The 25071-nt window shown below is 38.0% G+C and overlaps 1 protein-coding gene and 1 non-coding gene across 2 annotated transcripts in view; both read right to left on the bottom strand.

Moving 5' to 3' along the window:
• Nucleotides 1–615: 615 nt before the first annotated feature.
• kpnb1 (karyopherin (importin) beta 1) overlaps nucleotides 616–25071 on the bottom strand; it is a 35534-nt gene continuing 11078 nt past the window's right edge. Inside the window, exons 11-22 of the mRNA XM_039740800.1 lie at nucleotides 24789–24980; nucleotides 21266–21396; nucleotides 19395–19542; nucleotides 19065–19136; nucleotides 18429–18573; nucleotides 17801–17883; nucleotides 10575–10682; nucleotides 10211–10354; nucleotides 9648–9753; nucleotides 9012–9126; nucleotides 6967–7128; nucleotides 616–3033 (exon numbers count right to left, since the gene is read on the bottom strand). Coding sequence (XP_039596734.1) covers nucleotide 3033; nucleotides 6967–7128; nucleotides 9012–9126; nucleotides 9648–9753; nucleotides 10211–10354; nucleotides 10575–10682; nucleotides 17801–17883; nucleotides 18429–18573; nucleotides 19065–19136; nucleotides 19395–19542; nucleotides 21266–21396; nucleotides 24789–24980 — 1407 coding nt within the window. The 3' untranslated portion in view covers nucleotides 616–3032. The remainder of the gene's footprint in view (nucleotides 3034–6966; nucleotides 7129–9011; nucleotides 9127–9647; nucleotides 9754–10210; nucleotides 10355–10574; nucleotides 10683–17800; nucleotides 17884–18428; nucleotides 18574–19064; nucleotides 19137–19394; nucleotides 19543–21265; nucleotides 21397–24788; nucleotides 24981–25071) is intronic.
• On the bottom strand, nucleotides 10041–10180 carry LOC120518251. The gene has a single exon (XR_005631217.1). It is a non-coding gene; the product is annotated as a small nucleolar RNA SNORA79 (small nucleolar RNA).

Raw genomic sequence — 25071 nt, 5'->3', positions numbered from 1 at the left:
AACCACACTATAGTTCAGCCAATGATAAATTAGACAAGAAGCTCTCAGGAAACTGCATATGGTGTGTTATCAGGTGAGCAGAACCTAAGCATGTGTTGATGTACAGCCAATAAAAAAATATTTAAGGATGTCATTGTGTGATTCCAAATATCCCAAGATTAGGAGGAATGTACTATTTTTATGTATTAAAGAACCTTGCAATGAGGAAGCATGGTATAAAAATAAGGATAGGAGGAACTGCCTATATAATTGACTAATACAAACCAGAAAACATTATCAAGGTAAAAACTGATCTTTGTAAAGTGGTCTAAATTAATTACAAATATACAACACACCAACTAAATGATAAACTAAGTGAGTATTTAGTGGATGCATCTCTGGTAGTAATAAGGGCCTGCTCCCCTTTCTCAACATCACCTTTGCACATTTAGGACATGGCCAGTGAAAAACATCACAATTAAGACAACATGGATTGTTTTTTTTGTTTTTTTTTATGGGGGTGTTGGAATCACAGCAGCTGCTTCACTGTTAATTTTACAAAGCAAATATTTCTCAATACCATGGATAAAACTGTTAGTAAAACTCGCAAAGCAAAGAAAAACACACAAACACCCATTAGTTTCTCAGTGTGTTTTATTCACCTGCTGTCTAAAGCTGAAGGCTCACATAAGTCAGACATAGGTGACACTGAGGAATGGTCAGAATTTCCCCATTTGCAGAACAGTCTCGCTCACTCTCCCCTCCCTCGTCCCAATTAAGTACAAAATAATAAGCATAAAAAAAAAAAACCAAAAACATTGTTTTCAAGCTTGGAGTAAGTAGCAAGTCAGATTGAGCTGGACAACACCCTTGTCACTAGCACACAGCCAGCCAGCCAAGTGCTTCCATGCTGCCTGTGTGGTTTAAATTATTCAGCACCACACACTGCACCTGAAAACCCAGCTCTAAAAGGCACATCTGAAAGCCTGCCTAGTGAGGTTCACATAGACAAGGGCAGACAGGAGGATGCTGGAATGCACTGCCATCAGGGCAAGGAGCTTTAGGATAGCACAAGAAATTGGGGATTTAACTAACATCTGCTCCAGTCATCATAGGCATACATTGCCATGTGGTCTTTCCAGCTTGAACCTGGCATCTAATTCTATGGACTAGTACCATGAATGCATCATCCATGGCTTAATAAGAGAACATAAATGGCTATTAATTTGAGGGGGCCAGTTTGCAACAAAAATCCTAATCATCAATGTCAGCAACGCCCATTGAACAGGTGCATAAAATAAATGCGTTATTGCACAGCTTAGAGGCTGCAAGAGTGAATACCACCTGTAATGGGCAAGACAAAAATGATCATTAACAGATAATCCTAAACTTGGCAAGCCCTCTAATTACGGAGCACTTTGCACCTCCTGTACCATTAAAGATATGCTGTTGAGTTCTTCAGAAAAAGTCTTCTTTCAGTAAATGATCTTAGTTGGATACTGCAGTTACTAGGCCAGATACAAGCATGGCAACAAATTATGTACTACTAAATATACAACTGCCAGGCTGCACTAAATAAATTTGCCTAAGGAGACATTAAGCTTGAGATATCAGTTGTCATTTGTGGCTTTTTACAGGCTTAACTGGGGTCTGCATTCCTCCTGTACTGCCCAGGCATCATACCCAATTAAATTTCACAAGCCAAAATTTACATTAAAAAAAATAAAAAAAAAAAACTTAAAGACCAATCTACAAAAGGTACAGGGGAATGTTTAATACCATTTTATTTTATTTTTACTTCTCTCATCGCAGTGGAAAAATATAGAACCTTTTACAAGTGCCTCTATTTCTTTTACAAGCTTTGTAAGTATAAGTGCAGCAAGAGACCAGTATCACATTTTAAAAACACAGAAAGGCCAACTTTTTTCCCAAATGGAGAGCTGGATCCAGCCTTTTAGACATGTCTTAATTCACAGTACATCCCAAATAGGTTGCGATTTTACATAGTCTGACAAATTCTTTGGCACGCTACTTTTGTTTGGACTGATTTGAAGACAAGGCCTTTTGTTGAATGCTATCAGCCACATTTAGATCATATATGCATTTTGCTTTTTTCTCTGTGCACATTTTAAATTTTTGTTTCCACACAGGCAAAAGGTGGCTTACTTTTTCATTTTCTACTTTCCTTAAGGAGGAGATTCTGGAAACCAGTTTAAACCTGAAAAGGAAGCTCTGAGCATTCATCAGTGATTCTCCTACAAAAAAAAAGAAAAAAAAAACCAAAAAGACAAGAAATGCAACTCATCTCCAATTTCTTGTTGTGCTGCCATTAGTTGAACGGACTCTTGAAATCTTTTCGGTAATGCGTTCACTAATTTATTTGCATTGAGTTTCGCTTCTATGTTGAATTTCAAAGTGAAGAAAGTGAACCCTCCTCACTCACACACACACTCAACTGGAATTAGCCCTCACGCACTTACAAGAACCCCATGCATATACAGCACAATGGTTTAAAGATAGAGATGGGCCAGGAAAAACCACTTTTAAGCTTTCTCCACCTACAGCAGCAAAACCCTTTTAAGAAATCTTGACATTTTCCAATTCAGAAGATCCACTCCACAAGTGCTTTAAAGAGCGTCCAAAACACCAGCCAAATAAGAGTTCTGTCCACTGTTAAGCTCTTTTTGTTTAAACACCATAGCCCACTCTCCAAATTGGCTGTTATATTTTCAAAGTTTTTCTTTTCCCGAAGGCTTCTGCTCCTGAAAGGACATCAGTTAATGTTGTCCAGTCTGTATTCTCTTCCTCACACTTCAATGAAATTCAGCAATCAGTGAGTAGACGCACTGCTGATGCGGACAGTAGCCGCAGCTGCTGCTGGAATTTGTTCTTTTTCAGAAGGTGGTGTGATTTCAAGCCTCACTCACTCATTCTCACATCCCAAACACTCACCCGTGCACACTCCTCACTTCTGCTTAGAATTGGGTTTTTTATTTTTCAAAAGATTGGAGAATTCCAGAGGGGTTTCCCAAGATGTTTTCTCAACTGTCAGATCTAGAACACAAAAAGGAAAAAAGTGTTTCAAAACACTAAAAAGCAAAGAGATAAAACAAAGGGTTAATGAGGTTAAATTTACCCATTTTGTTAACTTTAAAATTTTATAAAGAAAACTGCAACAGGATAAGATGACAACACTTCCCTAATCCTCCCCTGGCACCCCAGCATATCTATTGTCACTGCAGTCGCCCATCCTACTAGAGGGTTTCTAAACCCCTGCCAAAATTCTACACTGAAAAGTTTTTATTCAATTTTAAAAGATGTCAAATAACATTTTGAATTTATAACTTAAAATATAAAAAAAACACATCTGGAAGATCAGAAATCAATGCAGTAATATGGTCACAATTTTTGTTGTGGCATCCATGGTACATAGCTCTACCAGAATCAACCTATTTGGTAATTTAAGAATGGACAGCTGTCCATCCAATAATAGCAAGTAGTGTTTTAGCTTGAAAACTAAAAGGTCTTGTTACTGCTGAGCTAAAATCGTTACTTTCAACTATAGGGGACAGCTACTTGACCAGGAATCTTTAAAGGGCAAATTATGCTTCATGTGGAGTTTATTTTCAGCTTACCCACACACACTGATGTAAATCAAATCAAAGAAAAAAATGGGGGATGGCTTCATGCTTTACACTATGGGCTTCGTTCGCTCCTTTAAATGTAGGTGGGCTACAAGTGGTTGTGCAGAATGCAAAGCAGGGAAAAAAATTACTTCTTCCATATGTCTAAGAGCTGCAGTTTTTATAAACATCCTGTAATTTGTTCTCCCATTCTGATCAAAGTTTTATGTTAAGTGTGAATTTGGCATTTCTGTAAGGATGCACAGAGTTCAAAAGGAAAAAAAGTGGACACAGTGCAAAAGATGGTGGCTGGCCCCTCTATGCTTAATTGGAGCTTTTACCTGTATTTAGGAGCATTAACAGTTCATCACATTTTAATTAATATAAGTGCTACGACCTGCATCATCATACAAACAGTTAATTGTGTGGTCTGGGAAAGTGCTGTATTCCTGACATATGGACTATTTTCACAATTAACCTTTAGTCAAATGTTTCCACTTCAGATTTATTAGCTGTAGTAAACTGACACATTTGTCAATTGAATTATTTCAACTTTAAATGAAACAGGAATATGCAGCAGAATCAATAGGAGTAATATAATATTGTGCATTATTACATTATACTGTGGTTTCACTGGCAAGCGCCTCTGCTTACCCAAAACAATTTTTTTATATAACTAGACAATTTCCAGACAATATTCTACAAAATATAAACCTCCATATTAATATCAATGGAGTATGTGTCGATAATACGCAAGGTTTACTTACCTTGGCAGTGACATTCATGTCTCTGGTGACTCTTCCTATGAAGGCAGTGGGCAGATTAGGAGGGCGGGGTTTGGGTGGGGGTGGAATGGGTCATGAGGTTGCTGGAAAGGAGTGTGTGGCACTCCGTATATATGCAAAAAGATGAAGGTTCCGGTCCTTAGAGTCTTTAGAGTCCTGGTGCTTCCAGTCTAGCTATATGATTGCGAAACATGGAAGCTATCCAGTGACCGGAAATGAAGACTGGACTCCTTCGGTACTGTGTCTCTTCAGAGAATCCTTAGGTACCACTGGTTTGACTGTGTCAAATGAGCAGTTGCTCACAGAGTCCCGAATGAGGCACATTACCTGCACTGTGAGGGAGCATTAGTTATGGCACTACGGCCACGTATTGAGATTCCCCCAGGGTGATCCAGCTCATAGAGTCCTCATTGTTAAGGACTTGAGGGGCTGGGCCAGGCTAAGTGGACACCCACACAACACCTGGCTGCAGCAGGTAGATAATCATTTCCGGAGGGTGGGACTGGGCTATGTTTCTGCCTGGAGGGTTGCCAACCAGGATCATGAGCTGTTGCATCATGTTGTGGCTGTGGCAACATGCTGCACCAGTGGATGCTCCAAACCTGAATTTACCTTTAAGTTAAAATGTAGTGTCATTGGAATCTATGCACTAAGCCTTGTTGGAGGACTTGTGTAAAATAAAATTACAAACTATCATTTAAATAAAGGAGAACTAAGAACAAAACTATTCTTTTTGACATTAAATCTGTTTACGAAAACTCTCACCAAACACTGTTTAATCATTCAAATAATACATAATCCAGCTGCAAAGGGATTTCAACAACTGCAATCAAGTGGCACAAAACGTAGGCAGCAATAAATTGGAATCGCTTTAAGAAACCATTCTGCTGATTAGATACAGTTGAACCCTTGTGAAAACAAAACTTGTAATAGCTTTCATCACCAGAACTACACACCAAACAAACAAAATACATGCATGTTTGCTATAAAGTAAAAACGATGTTTTGGGGTATTGAACTTAAAGGAGACGAGGGTATCAAGGGTATTTACACAAAAATGGTACCGGGTATAGGGATTGCAGTACTTTTTAAGGAACCGAAAGTATGGCTGAATTAACATCTTAAATATTTAATACTTTGCTGAAATCTTATACAAGCTGAAACTCTCAAGACACGTCTCTGCACTGTTTCTTAACCTGGTGATGTTCTGCCGGTCCTGTACTGCATCCTTCTTTAATTCCCACTTATTTCAGGGGCATGTTGCCTTCAGAAACTGAAATGCATGCTCAAATGCATTAAGGACAACTATTCAAGAATAGTTCACTTTTTGGAATTTTAATACATTGAATGGCTTTAGGTCACTGTCCAGCTGAAGAACAAGCAGCTGCTGAATCAGTTTTGATACATTCTGTTGAATGAGAGCAGATGACTATGTACATATCAGAATTGAACCTGCATTCGTCTCAACAGTAAATACAACAGAACCATGGAACCCTCTGAATTTATGCTGTGCAATGTTCACTTTATGGTCATCTTGTACACAGCTACACTTACAATACATATTTAACAGTCTTTGATATGGGCAACTTTTTTTTTTTTTTTTTAATTAAAAAGTATTTCCTCTCATCCACTATAGCAGTCTTTTCCTAGTCTACCAGGCTGTTTGGTATATTACAAAAAAATGTACTGGTGAGTTCAGGAATATCAAACAGTTTATTCTTCTGGAAAACCAAAGTTTTGTCACATTCAGATTTCCACATTTTTTCACCCTGCCTTAGTGGCATCAACACATCTTTGGGCCATCAAACCAAGGTGACAAAAGCAACAGATTCCAAATTAAAATACCACAATTAGAATCGCCTGTAGGCCTTTCATCAGGTTAACTGTGCATGAAGTGATGTAACACCACTCACCAGGACAAGAACAATTAAAATGGGTTGGGGGGGGTGGGGGGGTCGGTGAGGTGTTTTAACATTAGTAGTAAAATTTCGATACCATTCAATGTTTTTCAAGTAAACACCACAGAATACTGAAAAGTTATACTAAAACACTCATACCCTTTATTTAATCTCTTTATCACAATGCTCTAGTAGAGAGCCACACTAAAACTGTGCCACTATCAAAATACTTATGGACTTGTGTTTGCCCTGCTAAATGCGAAAGTGCTTAATACATTTTTTGATAAAATATTTTAACAAAGGTAATTTAAGGGTTGAAAAGTAATTTTACATTAAGGGCCAATAAAAAAAAAAAAAGACTATGGAAAGTTGTTATACTTCTAACACACATTTATGGACTTATGAAAAGTAGAGATAACTGTGATAGAGAAAGGGTTATACAAAGGCACAGCAAAATGGATTAAGTGCAAAAGAAAACAAAGAAAAACGAAAAAAGTCCAAAAAATCACTTGAAAGCTTATTAAACTGCTGGGCTCTCGCACTCTGCTTCAAAAGAATAGCAAGCTCAGAGCTCAGTGTCGCCAAAACATTTAAGCAGTTAATTGTTTTTTTTAATTGAAATGAGCTTTACTTTGATCTGTACTATTTTAATGATTTGCTAAAATTACAGCATGATACTTACCAAGCCTGGTTTTTCAGTTTCCTTAGTTCCTTGGTTGCCCATGTAGCAAGAGTTTTTGTTTTGCTTGTCTTCGATCTTCTCCCCTCAGTTAGCAGCTCATGTATCATGGGTCTAAGTTCCACTAACATCATGACATCTTTACCAAATGCTGTACATAAATCACTACAGATGCAACAGGACAGAAAGACAAAAGAAAGACTGAATACATATCACTGTTTCTTATCCCAACAAATTTCAATCATGGTGACAAACGCCAGCCACTACCCCAGTATCAATTAGCACTAGATACACTCAGGGCTGTGGAGTCGGTAGATAAATGCCCCAAATCCGACTCCTTAGTTTCTAAATCTTCCGACTCCGACTCCTCTGTATGTATATACTATGCTAATGTATTTTCTACATTCATTGAAGGAAAGGAAGGCAGCATACATGTCATTTCACCACAGAACTACTGGTTAGGAAGCCAACACTCTACTATAATGCCAGATTAAAGACAAACAATTGATTGGAGGCTGCAGATTGCGGGTGTCCACATGGACGGGCAGATCCAGCTTGCCAAAAATCTCAACCACCGCCCCCATCCAAAGTAATGTGATGCCTCTGTCTGCTGCAGTGGCTGTCTCCTCTGTCAGCCAGCCGGAAGTTTAGTGCATTGTGTCACTCACCGGCCAGCTGATCAGCAGAACGAGCCTCTGCTGGAGACAGGTAGGGAGATCTGTGTTCTCGGCTCCTTAGGCCCCCTTCACTGGCGCATAGCGGAGGGGAGCCGAAGCTGAGAACACACCAGATGATTTTTCAGGCGTTTGGCGTGATGACTCGTTGAGCGGCGAAAAATCGGCAGTGCATCTGTAAATGTATGGGGGGCTTTAGGCTAGGTTCACAGTTCCCTGTAACAGTGGAACACGACACAATGGAAAGCGGTGCCGCACCTTACCTGTGCATTACATCCCATATAGTGACGCATACAGTCAATGAAAAGCATGCTTCATGGTTACTTGACATGTTCGTTTTGTGGTAAAATTATGCACTGCATGCATTGGGCTTTATTCTTACAGCAGAGAAGTAGTTTATTATGACTGTTTGTGAATTGGGACATTTCAACTTTCTTTTTTAATTCCCATTTAAATTTAGTAGGAGTCGGTTAACTTTTTGCCGACTCCGACTCCAGGTACCCAAAATTGTCTGACTCCTCGACTCCGACTCCACAGCCCTGGATACACTATGGTAAGGATACCAGTTCATCACAAGTTGTTCATGACCATAGCTGCATAAGCCCTAACAAACAAACAATTTCTAGCTGCTTTAATCATCTAAAACTGTGGTTAAAAAAAAAAAACAACCTACAAGACCCATTAGCAAAACACCACAAAAATGCATCTGAACACACATTCCTAATTTCAACTAGCATATATAAGTCAGAAGTAAAACTATTTAATAAAATGTAGCTCCTTGATGTTTAAGCTGTATATACTGTAATTTAAATTGTTAAAACAGTAGTGCCCGAAAGAGTATTCAGAGTAATGATACATGTTGGCAGTAAAGATGGACTATTGCCAATACATATTACACCAATAGAGTATTTAGCTATTAATTTTCATAGGAGAAACAAAAATGAAAAAATACAGGTTAAATAACAGTTCTAACACCACCCAAGAGCCAGTGTTTCTAAATGAATGAGAGCACAGCTAAGTTAATTTGAAGAAGACAATTAGCATTTTGGAGCCCCTGGGGACCCTTAGCCCAAACATGAAAGCTCAATTTTATACAGCCATTGTATATAATCAGGCAAGGGGAGGAGATTTTGAAACAGTCTATATTTGGGAAATATCCTACCAAGGGTTTGCTCATCTTAACAGGTGAATTACTGATGAGGGCAATACTGATGCTAATACATCATTCGAGTCAAATAATGGCTCAAATATTGTTACCCCAATATGTGTCAGGTCCTAACACATTTCAAAGAGAGGCGCAAAACATTTATGCCAACACAACCACTTAAACTAGTTGCTACTGTAAAAGGTGAAGTAGAAATAGTGAAATATTACCCAATAAGGCCAGCAGCATTAGCCACCACACCATCCGAATGATCCTCATCCTCTGCAATGTGGTGGATAAAAGACAGAATAAACTCTACCCGAGGCTGAACAAGCATGACATCCGCTGAACAGGGTTAGTGGAGAGGGGAGAGAGAGGAAAAAAAAACACACCACAGGGCTTTTAATACTGACAAGTCCAATAGTTTTAATTCCATATACTTCACCTATACTTATATTTACCTCTTTTCTTGTATCACATGGTTAAGAAAGCTGGACAAATTTTGCATTTAAAATGTTTCACATTATTAGCACAATTTCTAACACTAATATAGCAATAAAGTGGGATATTAACTCCAAAAAATATCCAGGGAAGCATTTTGTATTACCAAACAAACAAAAAAGAATGGACATGAGCTTTACCAAACTTGTTTTCTTGTCTGTGAAATCAACTTCATGAACATCAAAAAGAATACTGTGGTCAGTTTGACTGAACATGCCTATTCCATGGAGGTTTCCAACCCTCAGGTGTTCAGTGCTTAGTAGGGGCACTGTTTATTCCATATGCCAATACTGGATGACAAGCTAACAATATTTAATGTAAGTACAATTACTGTATAAAACCTCTCAAGCCTCTTGAGCACTTACGATGTACATTTTCCTGGTCGCCTTTAAGCCCTTGAATAATACCGGTGTATGCCTCCAGACAGCCTTCCCTCAACTCATTCAAATAATCCACCATGTCATAATCTGTCTGTATAAAGAAAACCAAATCACTCTTCAATGAGTATGAAACCTGTACCAAAAAACACCTGCATCTTACAAAAAGTTGACACATATTTCTAAGCTATTATATTATTCCATTGATGCCAAAACTGTTGAAAAATTAACTTATAAAACCTTAAAAACTCTTTTAGAAAATATATTTAACACATGTCGATAAAAAAAACGAACAAGGCAATTAAGCCACATTTTTAACTTTACACCAAAACAAGTTAATACAAATTCCTGAAACATCTCATATAAATCATGTCTATTAGAAAATGTCTGGACCCGCAAATATCGGAATAGACACTGGCAGCACCACTGCCTCAACTCCGAGTGAAGTAGTCCATGTTTGCTCTGTGATGACCTAAAATCCTACTTGCTAGGGCTCTAAGCAGGAGGAGGAACGGTCATCAGGAAAAGCAAGATGTATAACTCTGGCTTACCTTATCAACCTGGGCCTGAGAGGCCTGCTGGAGAGTATCAAGAACAATCTCAAGATACTTCTTGAACTCTCCACCAATGGCAAGAGCGATATCACCAAATGCAGAGAGGATCTGGGGCTTCACAGACCTGTGAACGTTTTCATTCTGAAAGGAAAAAAAAATTAAAATTTCCCCAAAATTCCCTAATGGCAAAACCAAGATTCAACTGAAAATTTAAAAAACTGTTTTAAATATGTGCAAACTGGACTCTTACACATTGTTTATATAAATGGCTTATAGAAATTTAAAAATATGTAATTATATGCAGACACTAGAGGATAACTGGCAAATCAAAAAGCAAAGATCAAATGGCAAGTCTGCTTACCCCAAGGTTTTCCAGCAGCAGCTGCATGATTTCATCACAGTAAGGCAGAATGTTAGACATGAGGGCTCTACAAAGGTCACAGACCAGTCCCACTGCAGCCAGACAAACCTGCCAGAGAGAAAGGAGAGGGGAAAAAAAAAGACTGCTTGAACATGTATTCAGTCCCACCTCAAAGCTCTGCAAAAACAAAACAAAGACTTAATAAAGAAGTCACTAAGACTTAGGCCGGAGTTATAATTCACGTGATGCGATGCATGCTGCAGCGGACGCTCCTGCTACGCAAGCGTTGTAGTGTTTATACTTGCGCGCGTACTTTACGTAAATCTGGAGGAATCCACCAGGTGGCAGTGCGAGATATCACGGTGAGAACATGTTCGGCTTCTCTGTGTTGTGAATTGCCTAAAACACCTATTAAATTCCGATAACACCTTACTGCAATATCTCTGAAAAGGATGTTTATTGATTAAATTCATAAATCCAGGGATGTATGTGTCCATTCCAGGAAGCATTGGGCACGAGTGAGAAACAGTCCCTTGACGAGGCCTCAGCTCATCGCAAGGTCAATACAAGCACACACATACACTAGCGTCATTTTAGCGGCACCAAATCCCCAAATCTTTGGAAGGAAACTGGAGCACAGTGTGGAATACCAGCAACATAACTCCATGCGAGACAGCAGTGCTATCGCTCCGCCACTGTGACACCCCCATGTGTGTATTTATTAACAGAATTCATTATTTAAACGAAATTATATGTAAAATGTAACATACACATTTTAATGCATTTCATTATGAAAGTGATATCAAGTATAAATCTAAAAATTCTAAATGTGCAGAGAGTTGGAATATCATACATTTAATTTGTTCTGTTTGGTGATCTATTGCTGCTTTCCGCTGCTGAAGCAAAATGCCGACATACAGATGCATTCGTGGTGCTTTTATATTCAAGTGTTGCATATTCTCGATCGTAATGACACGATACATTTTAAAAGTCTCACATACCATCTTTTGTGCCATCTATTTTTTATTGTTTTACTTTACCTGCTGTCAGGTCCAAGAAGCTCGTAGCGATTAAAAACTGGGATGACATTTACGAACGGCTAATTTAATGATAAAGTAAACTACGAGGTTAAAGTGGACATTTCGAGATTAAAGACGAAATTTCCACTTTAATCACAAAATACACGTTTTCACCGTGTCCTTTATTTTTTCTCAGTGGCTCAAATAACGCTATACATTATGTTGCTGCTGTGAAGTTGCAAAAATTAAAAAATAAAAAAGACATATATAAATGACACGATACATTTTAAAAGTCTCACATACCATCTTTTGTGCCGTCTATTTATTTTTTTTTTTTTGCAACTTCACATCGGCAACAATGTATAGCGCTGTATTTGAGCCATTCATCAAACAGCAAGGTGGCACATCGATCCCCGAAGGATCTCCATAGAGGCTTGCTGTCACATGTAGATAGTAAACAGAGACTCTGACGTCACATTCCGACTTTTAGCACACTGCGCCCCCCGACTTTTTGCTGGTACTGCAACTTGCGCACGCGTTGCGTTAATTTCTAAGGACCTGCTCAGAGGACGCGTGAAATGAACGCTGGGAACGCGTGGCAGCCATGATGCAGGCGCGTACGCGTTCTGAACGTGAAGTATAAATGAGCCCTAAGAATCACTTCAGAGGAGCTACAGATTCTAGCAGCAGAGACTGGGAATAAGGTACACCTTTCAACAGGCTTATTTGGGCAGGTAGCACAAAACAAACCACTACTCAAAAAATATACATCAGGTGTTTGCCAGAAAACAGGACTGTCCCTGTTACCATGTGGGGAAAAAATGTGGTCAGAAGACAGAAAGATAAAGCATTAAGCCCACAGTTTAAAGAGGTGTGTTGTGCAAGTTTAACGCTGTCCAAAAACCCTAATCACGATGCTGTATGGTGACAGCATTTTGCTATGGGGCTGCTTTTGACAGCCAAAAATTTGTAGGTGGTTAAAATAGAAATTTAATGCAAATATCTCAAAGGAATGTGTCCAAAAAACTGAAGCACAGGCAAATGTCCCTCTTTCACTAGGACAAAGATTCCCCCACACAAAACAAAATTAATCCTAGAGTGGCTCCAGGACAAGATGGTGAATGTTTCTGCTGCAAAAAGTGACCCTGCAAAGCAAGTACCCAACATAAAATGCCACATTGCAAGTATAAAAAAAAAAACACAAAAAAAAAAAACCCTAAATTAGAGTTTAAGCAGTTTGAAATGAATGCATCACAGAAAGTATTCTGTTATTCAAGACAGAATTAGTCAAAAGGTCTGAATATTTCTGCAGGCGACTATATATTCATCCTAAATTATGCAGGTGCTCAGAAGGACTTGTGTGCAGCACATCTGGAATCACTAGCAAGATTACTGTACCAGCTGGAACACCACATGCCAAATGACAGTCAGATAGCTAGAGAAGCGGTGGCCTGTAAATGCAGTGCTTTCAGACCCAAAAGTGAGAGGAGAAAGTATTAAATTGACCTCAAACCAGAAAAGTGGTACCAAGATGTCATGTCCTTGGTATATACACTAAAGAAATGAATGAAAAGGGTGTCTAACAGTATGTACTTTCTCCACTACTGTTAGGAGAAAACATTCCTCACCAAAGCCACAGAACACAGGTGATCAAAATGGTGCAGGAAAATAAATCGTATCCATTATGACAGGATCCTAACCTAAAATTGCATTCATCACTGCTACTCTAAATTGCAGCTTTAAAAAAGAGGTTGTTTGTAGGGGAGTTAAAACGTAGGGAGAATATTACACACACTCGCAGAGGTGAGCAAAATACACTTGCTTCTTTGCCATGGGATCCAAATGTCAACTTTATAATCTGGAGAACTGCAAGATTAACCTCTTTTCACTGAAAACAAACTGCTCCATGTTCATTAATCAGAATTATTCTTTTGTACAGACACAGCAAATAATTCAGCACTGCATTTAATTTACTAAAGCAAAAGAAAGCACTTTTAAAAAGGCACATTCTCATTTACAGGGCTTAAAATGTTACAATCTACTGCATACAAGTTCTTAAAGTGTTTTGAACAGTTTGCGATGCTTCCAACTCTATAAATCTTAAAGTACAATAGATACTGAAGATGAAGTTTCCAATCATGGCTTTTATTTACAGTAATGCATATCATGACACAACTGGCATTTTTTTTTAGTATAAACAAATGAAGGTGTGTTAGAAGTGTACATTAAGACTGGGATCTCCAAGGGGTTGGTTGACAAGTTATGGGTGAAGGACCTTTCCACTTTCATATGGTAAGAGCTAGCAGTTAGCCCTGACAAATGTGGACTGACAAATTGCTTACAATGCCAGGGGAGTCGGAGACAAATAAAAAATATACGACTTTGAATATGAACAGATACCAATATACAATGCTGGTTTACTAAAAATCCTCTTACTGACTCTGGTTCCAAGCATTTGATATTCAAAGCATAGTAAGATAATGCAGCAGGCAGATATGCAATAAGCAATCAAAGCTATTGAATATAACATGATACACTAAAAAAAAAAGAAAATGGAAGTCCAACATTTACAGTGGTGCTTAAGTTTGTGAACCCTTTAGAATTTTCTAAATTTCTGCATAAATATGACCTAAAACATCATTAGATTTTCACTCAAGCCCTAAAGATAAGGACTAGATAAAGAGAAACCAGTTAAACAAGACAAAAATATTATACTTGGTCATTTATTTGTTGAGGAAAATTATTGAATATTACATATTTGTGAGTGGCAAAAGTATGTGAACCTCTAGGATTAGCAGTTAGTTTGAAGGTGAAATTCGAGTCGGGTGTTTTCAATCAACGGGATGACAATCAGGTGCGAGTGTGCACCCTGTGTTATTTAAAGAACAGGATCTATCAAAGTCTGCTCTTCACAACACGTTTGTGGAAGTGTATCATGGCACGGACAAAGGAGATTTCTGAGGACCTCAGAAAGAGAGTTATTGATGCTCATCAGGCTGGAACAGGTTACAAAACCATCTCTAAAGAGTTTGGACTCCACCAATCCACAGTCAGACAGATTGTGCACAAATGGAGGAAATTCAAAACCATTGTTACCCTCCCCAGGAGTGGTCGACCAACAAAGATCATTCCAAGAGCAAGGAATGTAATAGTCTGCGAGGTCACAAAGGACCTCAGGGTAACTTCCAAGCAACTGAAGGCCTCTCTAACATTGGCCAATGTTTTTCATTTTTATTACTATTTAATTTAATATTGTTTCTTTGTATCAGTACACTGCTGCTGGATTATGTGAATTTCCCCTTGGGATTAATAAAGTATCTATCAATCAATGTTCATGCTCATGAGTCCACCATCAGGAGAACACTGAACAACAATGGTGTGCATGGCAGGGTTGCAAGGAGAAAGCCACTGCTCTCCACAAAAAAAATAAATAAATAAAAAAAAAATTGATGCTCGTCTGCAGTTTGCCAAAGATCACATGGACAAACCAGAAGGCTTTTGGAAGAATGTTTTGTGGACGGATGAGACCAAAACAGAACTTTTTGGTTTAAATGAAAAGTGTTATGTTTGGAGAAAGGAAAACGCTGCATTCCAGCATAATAACCTTATCCCATCTGTGAAACATGGTGGTGGTAGAATCATGATTTGGGCCTGTTTTGCTGCATTTGAGCCAGGACGGCTTGCCTTCATTGATGGAACAACAAATTCTGAATTATAAAGTGTCAAAACATCTGTCCATGAACTGAATCTCAAGAGAAGGTGGGTCATGCAGCAAGACAACGACCCTAAGCACACAAGTCGTTCTACCAAAGAATGGTTAAAGAAGAATAAAGTTAATATTTTGGAATGGCCAAGTCAAAGTCCTGACCTTAATCCAATCAAAATGTTGTGGAAGGACCTGAAGCGAGCAGTTAATGTGAGGAAACCCACAAACATCCCAGAGTTGAAGCTGTTCTGTACAGAGGAATGGGCGAAAATTCCTCCAAGCCAGTGTGCAGGAATGATCAAAAGTTACTGGAAACGTTTAGTTGCAGTTATTGCTGCAAAGGGGGTTCACACCAGATACTGAAAGCAAAGGTTCACATACTTTTGCCACTCACAAATACAGTGCATCCGGAAAGTATTCACAGCGCATCACTTTTTCCACATTTTGTTATGTTACAGCCTTATTCCAAAATGGATTAAATTCATTTTTTTCCTCAGAATTCTACACACAACACCCCATAATGAAAATGTGAAAAAAGTTTACTTGAGATTTTTGCAAATTTACTAGAAATAAAAAAAATTGAGAAAGCACATGTACAGAAGTATTCACAGCCCTTGCCATGAAGCTCAAAATTGAGCTCAGGTGCATCCTGTTTCCCCTGATCATCCTTGAGATGTTTCTGCAGCTTAATTGGAGTCCACCTGTGGTAAATTCAGTTGATGTGACATGATTTGGAAAGGCACACACCTGCCTATGGAAGGTCCCACAGTTGACAGTTCATGTCAGAGCACAAACCAAGCATGAAGTCAAAGGAATTGTCTGTAGACCTCCGAGACAGGATTGTCTCGAGGCACAAATCTGGGGAAGATTACAGAAAAATTTCTGCTGCTTTGAAGGTCCCAATGAGCACAGTGGCCTCCATCATCCGTAAGTGGAAAAAGTTCGAAACCACCAGGACTCTTCCTAGAGCTGGCTGGCCATCTAAACTGAGCGATCGGGGGAGAAGGGCCTTTGTCAGGGAGGTGACCAAGAACCCGATGGTCACTCTGTCTGTCCTCTGTGGAGAGAGGAGAACCTTCCAGAAGGACAACCATCTCTGCAGCAATGCATCAATCAGGCCTGTATGGTAGTGGCGCCAGATGGAAGCCACTCCTTAGTAAAAAGGCACATGGCAGCCTGCCTAGAGTTTGCCAAAAGGCACCTTAAGGGCTCTCAGACCATGAGAAACAAAACTCTCTGGTCTGATGAGACAACGATTAAACTCTAAGGTGTGAATGCCAAGTGTCATGTTTGGAGGAAACCAGGCACCGCTCATCACCAGGCCAATACCATCCCTACAGTGAAGCATGGTGGTGGCAGCATCATGCTGTGGGGATGTTTTTCAGCGGCAGGAACTGGGAGACTAGTCAGGATAAACGGAAAGATGACTGCAGCAATGCACAGAGACATCCTGGATGAAAACCTGCTCCAGGGCGCTCGCGACCTCAGACTGGGATGACAGTTCATCTTTCAGCAGGACAACGACCCTAAGCACACAGCCAAGATATCAAAGGAGTGGCTTCAGGACAACTCTGTGAATGTCCTTGAGTGGCCCAGCCAGAGCCCAGACTTGAATCCAATTGAACATCTCTGGAGAGATCTTAAAATGGCTGTGCACCGACGGTTCCCATCCAACCTGATGGAGCTTGAGAGATGCTGCAAAGAGGAATGGGTGAAACTGGCCAAGGATAGGTGTGCCAAGCTTGTGGCATCATATTCAAAAAGACTTGCGGCTGTAATTGTTGCCAAAGGTGCATCAACAAAGTATCGAGCAAAGGCTGTGAATACTTCTGTACATGTGATTTCTCAGTTTTTTTTATTTTTAATAAATTGGCAAAAACCTCAAGTAAACTTTTTTCACGTTGTCATTATGGGGTGTTGTGTGTAGAATTCTGAGGAAAAAAATGAATATAATCCATTTTGGAATAAGGCTGTAATATAACAAAATGTGGAAAAAGTGATGCGCTGTGAATACTTTCTGGATGTACTGTATGCAATATTCGATCATTTCCATAATAAATAAAAAGTATAATATTTTTGTCTCATTTGTTTAACTGGTTTCTCTTTATCTACTTTTAGGACCCGAGTGAAAATCCGATGATGTTTTAGGTCATATTTATGCAGAAATATAGAAAATTCTAAAGGGTTCAAACTGTAGAGTTATGTTTTCACTGGTTTGAAGAGTTTTTTTTTAAAGACATTCGTGCATGAATTGAGGAAATTCTCAGAAATGTGCATTGTCTGGCAAAACCAAACAAATTTAATGCAAAATATTCACACTCGGCCAAACCTTGAAGACAAAGATTTAAATGCTCACTGGAGACATGATTATTTGAATAAGGCTGACACTGCCCCTTCACTCAAAAACACAAGATTCAAACCTTAAAAACCATTACAAGAAACTTATTTACTCTTAAAAACTAAGCAATCACAAACCCACACATCCTTAAACAAAATATTACCTGATATTCAGCATAATTTTTTAGTCCAATAGCTAAGAAAGGTTTAAAGGCATCCATGTATTTCAAGAAATCACTGCCAAGAACTGAAAGAATAAGGGAATATTCACCATTAAAGAGCAATTAAACAAATCCAAACATACAACAAAATAAATTATATTTAAAGATCAGTATTTGTGAGGCTCTCCTTGGAAAAACATTTTTCATTATGAAACAAAAGAAATGTTTTGACAGCACTTAAGCACACTTTCCACTTGTTAAGCATGAAAAATGTAGGAAGGTGAATTGGAAATTGCACATTATATGGATTGTGTATTTTTATTTTTAAAGAGTGAAAAAAGTGATTTGGAATGAACCACATTAAAACCAACACCACAGATATAATACAAGAAACTTTAAAAGGTTTACAAGAATCTAAAATTAGAGCTTTATGACCCGCACGAAGTTTTACTAATCAGTCATAAAGAAGTGCTATACAAGGTCTTTACTCTTGCAATATTTCATCTTTCAATTGACAATCTGACAGTTACATAGGACAGCCAACCCTTCCGCTTGCTATACAATTAAAGAAGCTGGCTGCAGTGAGAAAGTAGGCCAAGTAAAAGTGATATTTACAGATCTCTATCCTTACCTTCAACAAGAGTGCTGACAGCCATAAGTGCATCTTCTTGCACACCACCAGATCCCGCAGTGCTCTGAAACATCCTGAGCAGAGACGCCATCACCACATCGGATATCTGCAGGGCGTCCTGGTGCTGTACTTTACGCAAGACATTCTGTTTGAAGGAGGAAAAAAAAAAAATCACTAGAAAAGGATAATTAAGTCTAAATGCAAAAAACACACACCAGCCCCAACAAGTGCTTCTGAATGGTACTTATCACTTTCGTTAACTGTTACCAATAAAATTCAATTAGTAATGCTTCAGGTAGTACAGATTCCAGGCCTGCTGTAATGAACTGTAAAGCTTATGGATTAGCACTGTAAACTTACCATTCCCAAAATTAAGCACTGCCTTGGCTGGCAAGGCAAACTGGTAAGCAAAATGAACACAAATTCTATTTCAAGTTTAAAATTCTTTGACATTTTACACTTGAGGACTAAATTACTAAATTACAAAAAGACAAAGGCATCTTTTGCTTTTAAACCAAGATCATTTTTGTATTAAATGAACCCAGACCAATAATGCATTAAATATAATTTAGCAATGACAAAAATGCACTTAAGTATTGGTACAGTTAAATGAATAATAAAAGAGCTGAATTTCACCTGAAGTGTGGCACACAGCAGGGACTGCAAGTCATTGAACTGGATTCTGTCTGAAGTGCTCTGAATATGAGACTGTAAAACAAAAAAGTAAAACTACACTGTAGATAAATACAAATAAAAATAATGAAAATAGTAACACTTGGAAAACCATATCCTGAGTCAACAAGCGCCACACACCAAGTATCAAGCAGTTTAGTTTAAAAATTCCAATTTCACAACTTCACACCATTTCTTACATTGTTCTAATTGTTGCACTGCATGTATTTCAGTACTTGGTACTTAACAGGATGGTTAACAACTCCATAAAGTGTAAATAACATCTAAATGTACCTCCATCTGCAACACTTGCTGCAGACGTTCCATGATGACAAGAGTGGTTTTCTGTACAGCTGGGTAACAGTCCTTAGCGCTGTTCTTTACGATTTCCATTAAGGCTTCATATGCTGCACTTCTCAAATTATTCTGGTGACCATCAGGCCTGAAATCAAAAACCAAAGGATATTTAAAAACCAAACAATATACTTCACCTACAGTCTGCATTAAAAAAGTGGAGGTAGGGCCACACCAACAGAGGTAACACGAATTGGGGGGAAAAAACACTATTCACCTACGTAAAATAATCCCTTACCTACCCTTAAACATTAGTACAGTTTTTCCACCCATAATGTGAAACCAAGCAGAGAATGTAATTTTGATCATAGCAAAACAAACTTTTAGTACAGTTTTTCCACCCATAATGTGAAACCAAGCAGAGAATGTAATTTTGATCATAGCAAAACAAACTTTTAAACACTGGCAGTAGCAGGCAAAAACAGTACATCAAACTAGCAGTTAAGATAATCTGTAGGATAACAATGAGTTTTTTGTAAGGCTACACTTTATAAAGATTTTACTCTGTACTTTAAGTTGTGAAACCAAGAAACTAAATTTTACCTACTATGTAATATAGCACAATACGTCCTGGAAAAATACTACTTGACTTACTAGAAACAGCCAGTGTGATCCATAAGTACTTCCATTGCCTCAACCCATTTGCCTGCTGCGTTTTAACATAAAGTTAGTTGTATACTTGACAATTATTCTGAAGTTACAAATCTCACTTCCACCTGCTTTACACACGACCCCAACCTTTGAGATCTGCTGCTAATTTTAGGAAATCATACATTTTAGTAGTGCTTGTGCATTATACAACTATACCTGCCCTTAACCCATATTAGGTGTTAACAGATTGTGTTAGAAGGTAAGCTGAACTGTTTTTCAATATAATAAAAATCTACAGATTTCTCAAATTAGTTTTCTCTTTAGCACTGATGACCACAAAAAGCGCACACACACACACAAAACGAGTGTGCAGTTTCAGAACTACTTCTGGAAAGTAGTAATACAGCGACTTATTTAGAAAATGTTTTCAAGATGCATATTGAATTAACTGTTCTTTATTAAGTACTCATTAATGGCAATATGCAGAGAGTGTTTCATAATAAATTAATCACTCAATTTGAGAATGTCTTCAGTCAAACTAGATGGCAACTCAGTGCACTGCAAAAAAACTTTCCCATGCCAAATGCAGCATGTTTAATGGATCCAAGTTTCATCTTAGAGGGTCTCTTCCGAGAATCACCAAGATGATAGCATCTCCTAAAGCATTCCACTAGTGCTTCACATGAATATGCCATTAAAACACACTTTACACAGCTCTACTGCCAGCAGCACCATGCAGGTTACTTGGTATCCATCCAGCAAAGACCTCATTATTTTCTTCCTGACATTTCATTTGAATAAAAAATCCAGAATTAAGTCGCTTCAGTATTGTTCCAAGCCTCTAATGTTCAGTATACTCCTTGGCCAACTGTATCCATATCTTCCTGTAAGACACTTTCACTTTGTTAACTGAATATCATCATCATTATTGTCTACTTTAACTAGTAATCTACTGGCACCTGCCTCTTTAAACAGCATTGCTTACATGTACGATCTTGCCACTGATGGATTAATTTTGGGGGATATATATTGGGGACAACCAGACAGTAACCACTCAATGCATATCAACTGTGATGCTTTCAAATTTATGATTCAACAAACTTTGTAGGCAGTTGTATTATTCAAATCACAGGTCCAACCTTAGGAATCATATTAACAGAGAAAAAAAAAAAGCTCTATAAGTACCAAACTACTGGACAGCTTTGAAGGTCAATTCTTACCGGTCAGCAGTTTCAAGGAGTTTCTGCACAATCAGCTCAAAAGAGGACGATAAACAGTATGTTGCTGGTTCTTCCTGGTCATCTGCTACATCTGCAGCTTCATAGGCAGCTTCTGCCAGACCAGAAAAGGCCTACAATCATTCAGAAAGGGAATTTAGATAAGACATTAAGACAATTTTGTAACATTAAAAGCATACATCATGGTAAAACAGAGACTAAAATGTGATCAAGCTTTTGAATTGAGGAATGGCCACTTCCCTCACTTGCTTGTCATTAACGGTGTACTTCTGGATTTTGTTTTTCAAAAGCAGCTTGTAAAACAGCACCATTAAATTGACCTTCTGCTTACTGAAGTACTCCGGATAAGCACAAATATTTTACACAAATATTTTTCTTCAGCTTTCAATCTCTGACTGCTCTCCATTCTCAAACCTTGCTTTGTAATATTGATAGGCTGACGCTAGAAGTAAATGAGTTATGAGGGGGGAGGGTCCTCAAAACTGTCACCCATGTATTTAAACAGGGTATTGGAGGCCTTAAGATGGAGCCCACCCACCCAACATACTGCAAGGTCAGGCAGCAGAAAATTTTAAATCTAGACTGCGCATTAAAATAAAAATGTTTGCAAAACTAAACTAACTGGAAGTAGAACCACCTTTTCAAACAAAAAGATGAGAAGGCAGTACTGGAAAAAAGACAGACCATTACTTCTCACTAGAAAAATTAAGATGCAGACCGAGGGAAAGAATCCTTATAGAACACATGGCTGTTGCATACCATTACGTAATGAGTATTTGATCCTGGTGTTCTTGCAGGGTTTCTCTTGGTAGAAAGTGGATTTCTACTAGAGCTGCCACATGCTAATATGGAATTAGAATCTGAATTTATTTTATAGACCCTTTAAAAACATAAAATATTCAAAGCTGCCAATACCATCACCACTCGGCTCAATGAGACTGCACGTCGACACCGTTATTTGGATGGAGGACCACACTATGTATAATCATATTCAGGTTGCAGCAAAAACTTACAGAAGAGTGATCAATAATGACTAAGCAGCCACTATGTATTTATGCTAATAAAAACAAAAAATTAGGATTAGTTACTTTAAATCATAACATGCCATTATGTCCATTACAATTGTGATAATACGGACAATTAACATATGTATGCACTAATGTACAGCTGCTCTGAATTTTATACACAACACCCCAACCTGTGGTATAACATTTGCTTGAACCACCTTTAAATTCTCTGCTGGTTCCACATCAGACTTGTAAAATCTCCAAATAAATCTGGAGAGGTCTCCCCTAGACTTTCTCGCATACTGTGATATGGGGATTGGATATTTGAGGAGTAAACCGCAAGATACATAGACACTAATTCCAAAAAATTTTATTTTCCGTCTCAGGGAGGTCTAAATCATCAAGATTCATCAGAATCTCAACATCAAATCTTTGGACAATTACAATATGTTCCCTATACTTGTAGCACTTAGCACAGAAGACTTATCACTTCTAGATCAAGCCCCTTTTTTAGGTTTTAACGGTTAGCTTTGATCATCCTTAATAACAAAGTCCTCTCAAATTACAATGCAACCTTTAGCATATGCTGTTTTTCTGTAAAGTACATAAAAATTCAATGTCCCAATTTATAAAAGGGCCCACAACTCATTCTCAAAGTCTGTGTGGCCAATGCCCATGACGCATGCAATTAGTACTGTACTAGTAATTTACTTCACCACTAAAAAAAAAAATCCTTAAGCTAGCAAAATGAGCCAAATGAGCTGATAATGTAGGATGAAATGTTAAAACATGTAAGCGGTTGAAGCAGTTTTCACTTGCACCTTTTAGACAAGTGCACAAGTCGTAAGAACATCATTTCTTTGCAGACACACCGATTAAAAATAAAAAATACAAAGTATACACATTTATGTGGGTCATAGGTTCCTCATTGCTTTACAATTCTGAGGTAGACAGTTCTTTTTATGAACATGCCAATAAACAAAGTAAGCACAGACCAATCTAAACCCAAAATCTTGAAATCAGACAAATATATGCTGATTCTAATACATTGTGTATTCTTTTTTTGAAGATTCCAGGTTTCTTCCAAGTGTTCATAGCTATTGTTGCCTAAATATTAGCAACAATTACGTTTTTCTCTCTCTTAAACAAAAGCCTCAAATTTTATTAAGTCATGCTAAATAAAACTGTATTGTTCTCAATTTCTGAAAACGTGGCATCATTCTTTTCATTCCATTAATAGCACACATCCAGTACCCTGTATTTGCCTAGAGTGCTCAGTAAGTACTTGGTATCAGTATCGCCCATCGAAAATACTATCCCTACATGTCACCTCCAAGAAGAAAGCTTTCCACTGCCCTGAAACTGGGTAGCAATTTCATTCTGTGAAGTGGTTACAAATTCTTTCATTTTTAAGGATTTAATGAAGTCTAGTGTACAGTACATGACCTCTAAAGAAATTTTTTTTTTTTACACTTTAGAGTTAAAATCAAACTATAAAATGTACTGTTGCATTACAAATTAAAGTTGTCAGGTCTCAGAAAAAGTAATAAAGTTGTACATCACACAATTCAGAGTGGTGCATGATTTCTCATCATTGACCAGACATTGAAAAAATATATCCAGGTTAATTGCCTTCAATACCACCTTTTTATTGCACAATAAAGTACTGTATATTCAAGTTAAATCTGGATATCAAGATAAAAATGCAATACATAAGACGATCTTGCAATACAACAGCTATATTCAGGTGACTACAAATGGGTAATGTTAACAGAAATCCTGAACATTTATAATAAAAACAGACAAACGTCAAAATGTAGAGGTCATCCTGCTAAAGGATCAACAATAACCCCTTTATAAATCTGAAGATAGAATACTAGATTTTTATCTGTTAATTCAACCCATCACCATGTACCTTCTTGTATACTAAATGGCTGTTTATACAACATTTGCATCAATTGCATCAATTGTGCACTGAAGATGCCATTCAGAAATGTTTATCTATTCATACCACATTAACAAAAATGTGTGCTTCATAAACTTATGAAAGCTCAGATTTTTTAATTCTTTGCAATGCCCACTTAGCTTTACAGGTAACTTTACAGGGCATTGGACTGACACTAGTTAATTTTGTAATTCTGCATAAATTTGTCTTGTTTAAAAGGTGCTGACACTTTGTATCAGCTGACCATTTCTGTATGTATGACACATTACTGAATTATGATCATTTTTACAAATTTAGAAATACAAAGCAAATGCTTCAAATCTATGGGTCTATAAATAAAACCACAACAACGGTATGGCCCAGAAGAACAAGGGTTTAAAAAGCACATGCAAGAAAAACAAGGCTTCAAAATCCCCAACAGGCTTGCAACCAATGTCACTGTGCCAGGCGTTTAACTTCAAAATGTTATGCGATTTCAAATCAACTTTCCATTAAAAACTAACAAATTGGTCATCATGTAATTTACCAACAGATATGACTATGGTAGCCTTACCCAACAGACATTAGATGCTACTCTTGGTTCAGCACTAAGCCCATCAATCAAACACTGCAGGAGAGGCGTCAGGTAAACTTCATTAATGGCAGCTTCAGGAAGTAGTTCACACACTCTACCTACCGTCCAAGCAGTGGTGTCCCTAACCACCACACTTGGATCTTTCATCAACTCTATTAGAGTTGGCATGGCCTAAATATAAAAAGTAAAAAAAGACTGCCATTAGATCACTCAAATAAAACATTAGCAGTTGCAATAAACATATGAATGAGTCCGATTATAA

Source organism: Polypterus senegalus, chromosome 17 (genome assembly GCF_016835505.1).
Source record: "Polypterus senegalus isolate Bchr_013 chromosome 17, ASM1683550v1, whole genome shotgun sequence".
Classification (NCBI taxonomy): domain Eukaryota; kingdom Metazoa; phylum Chordata; class Cladistia; order Polypteriformes; family Polypteridae; genus Polypterus; species Polypterus senegalus.
This window is presented reverse-complemented; position numbering and strand designations above follow the sequence as displayed.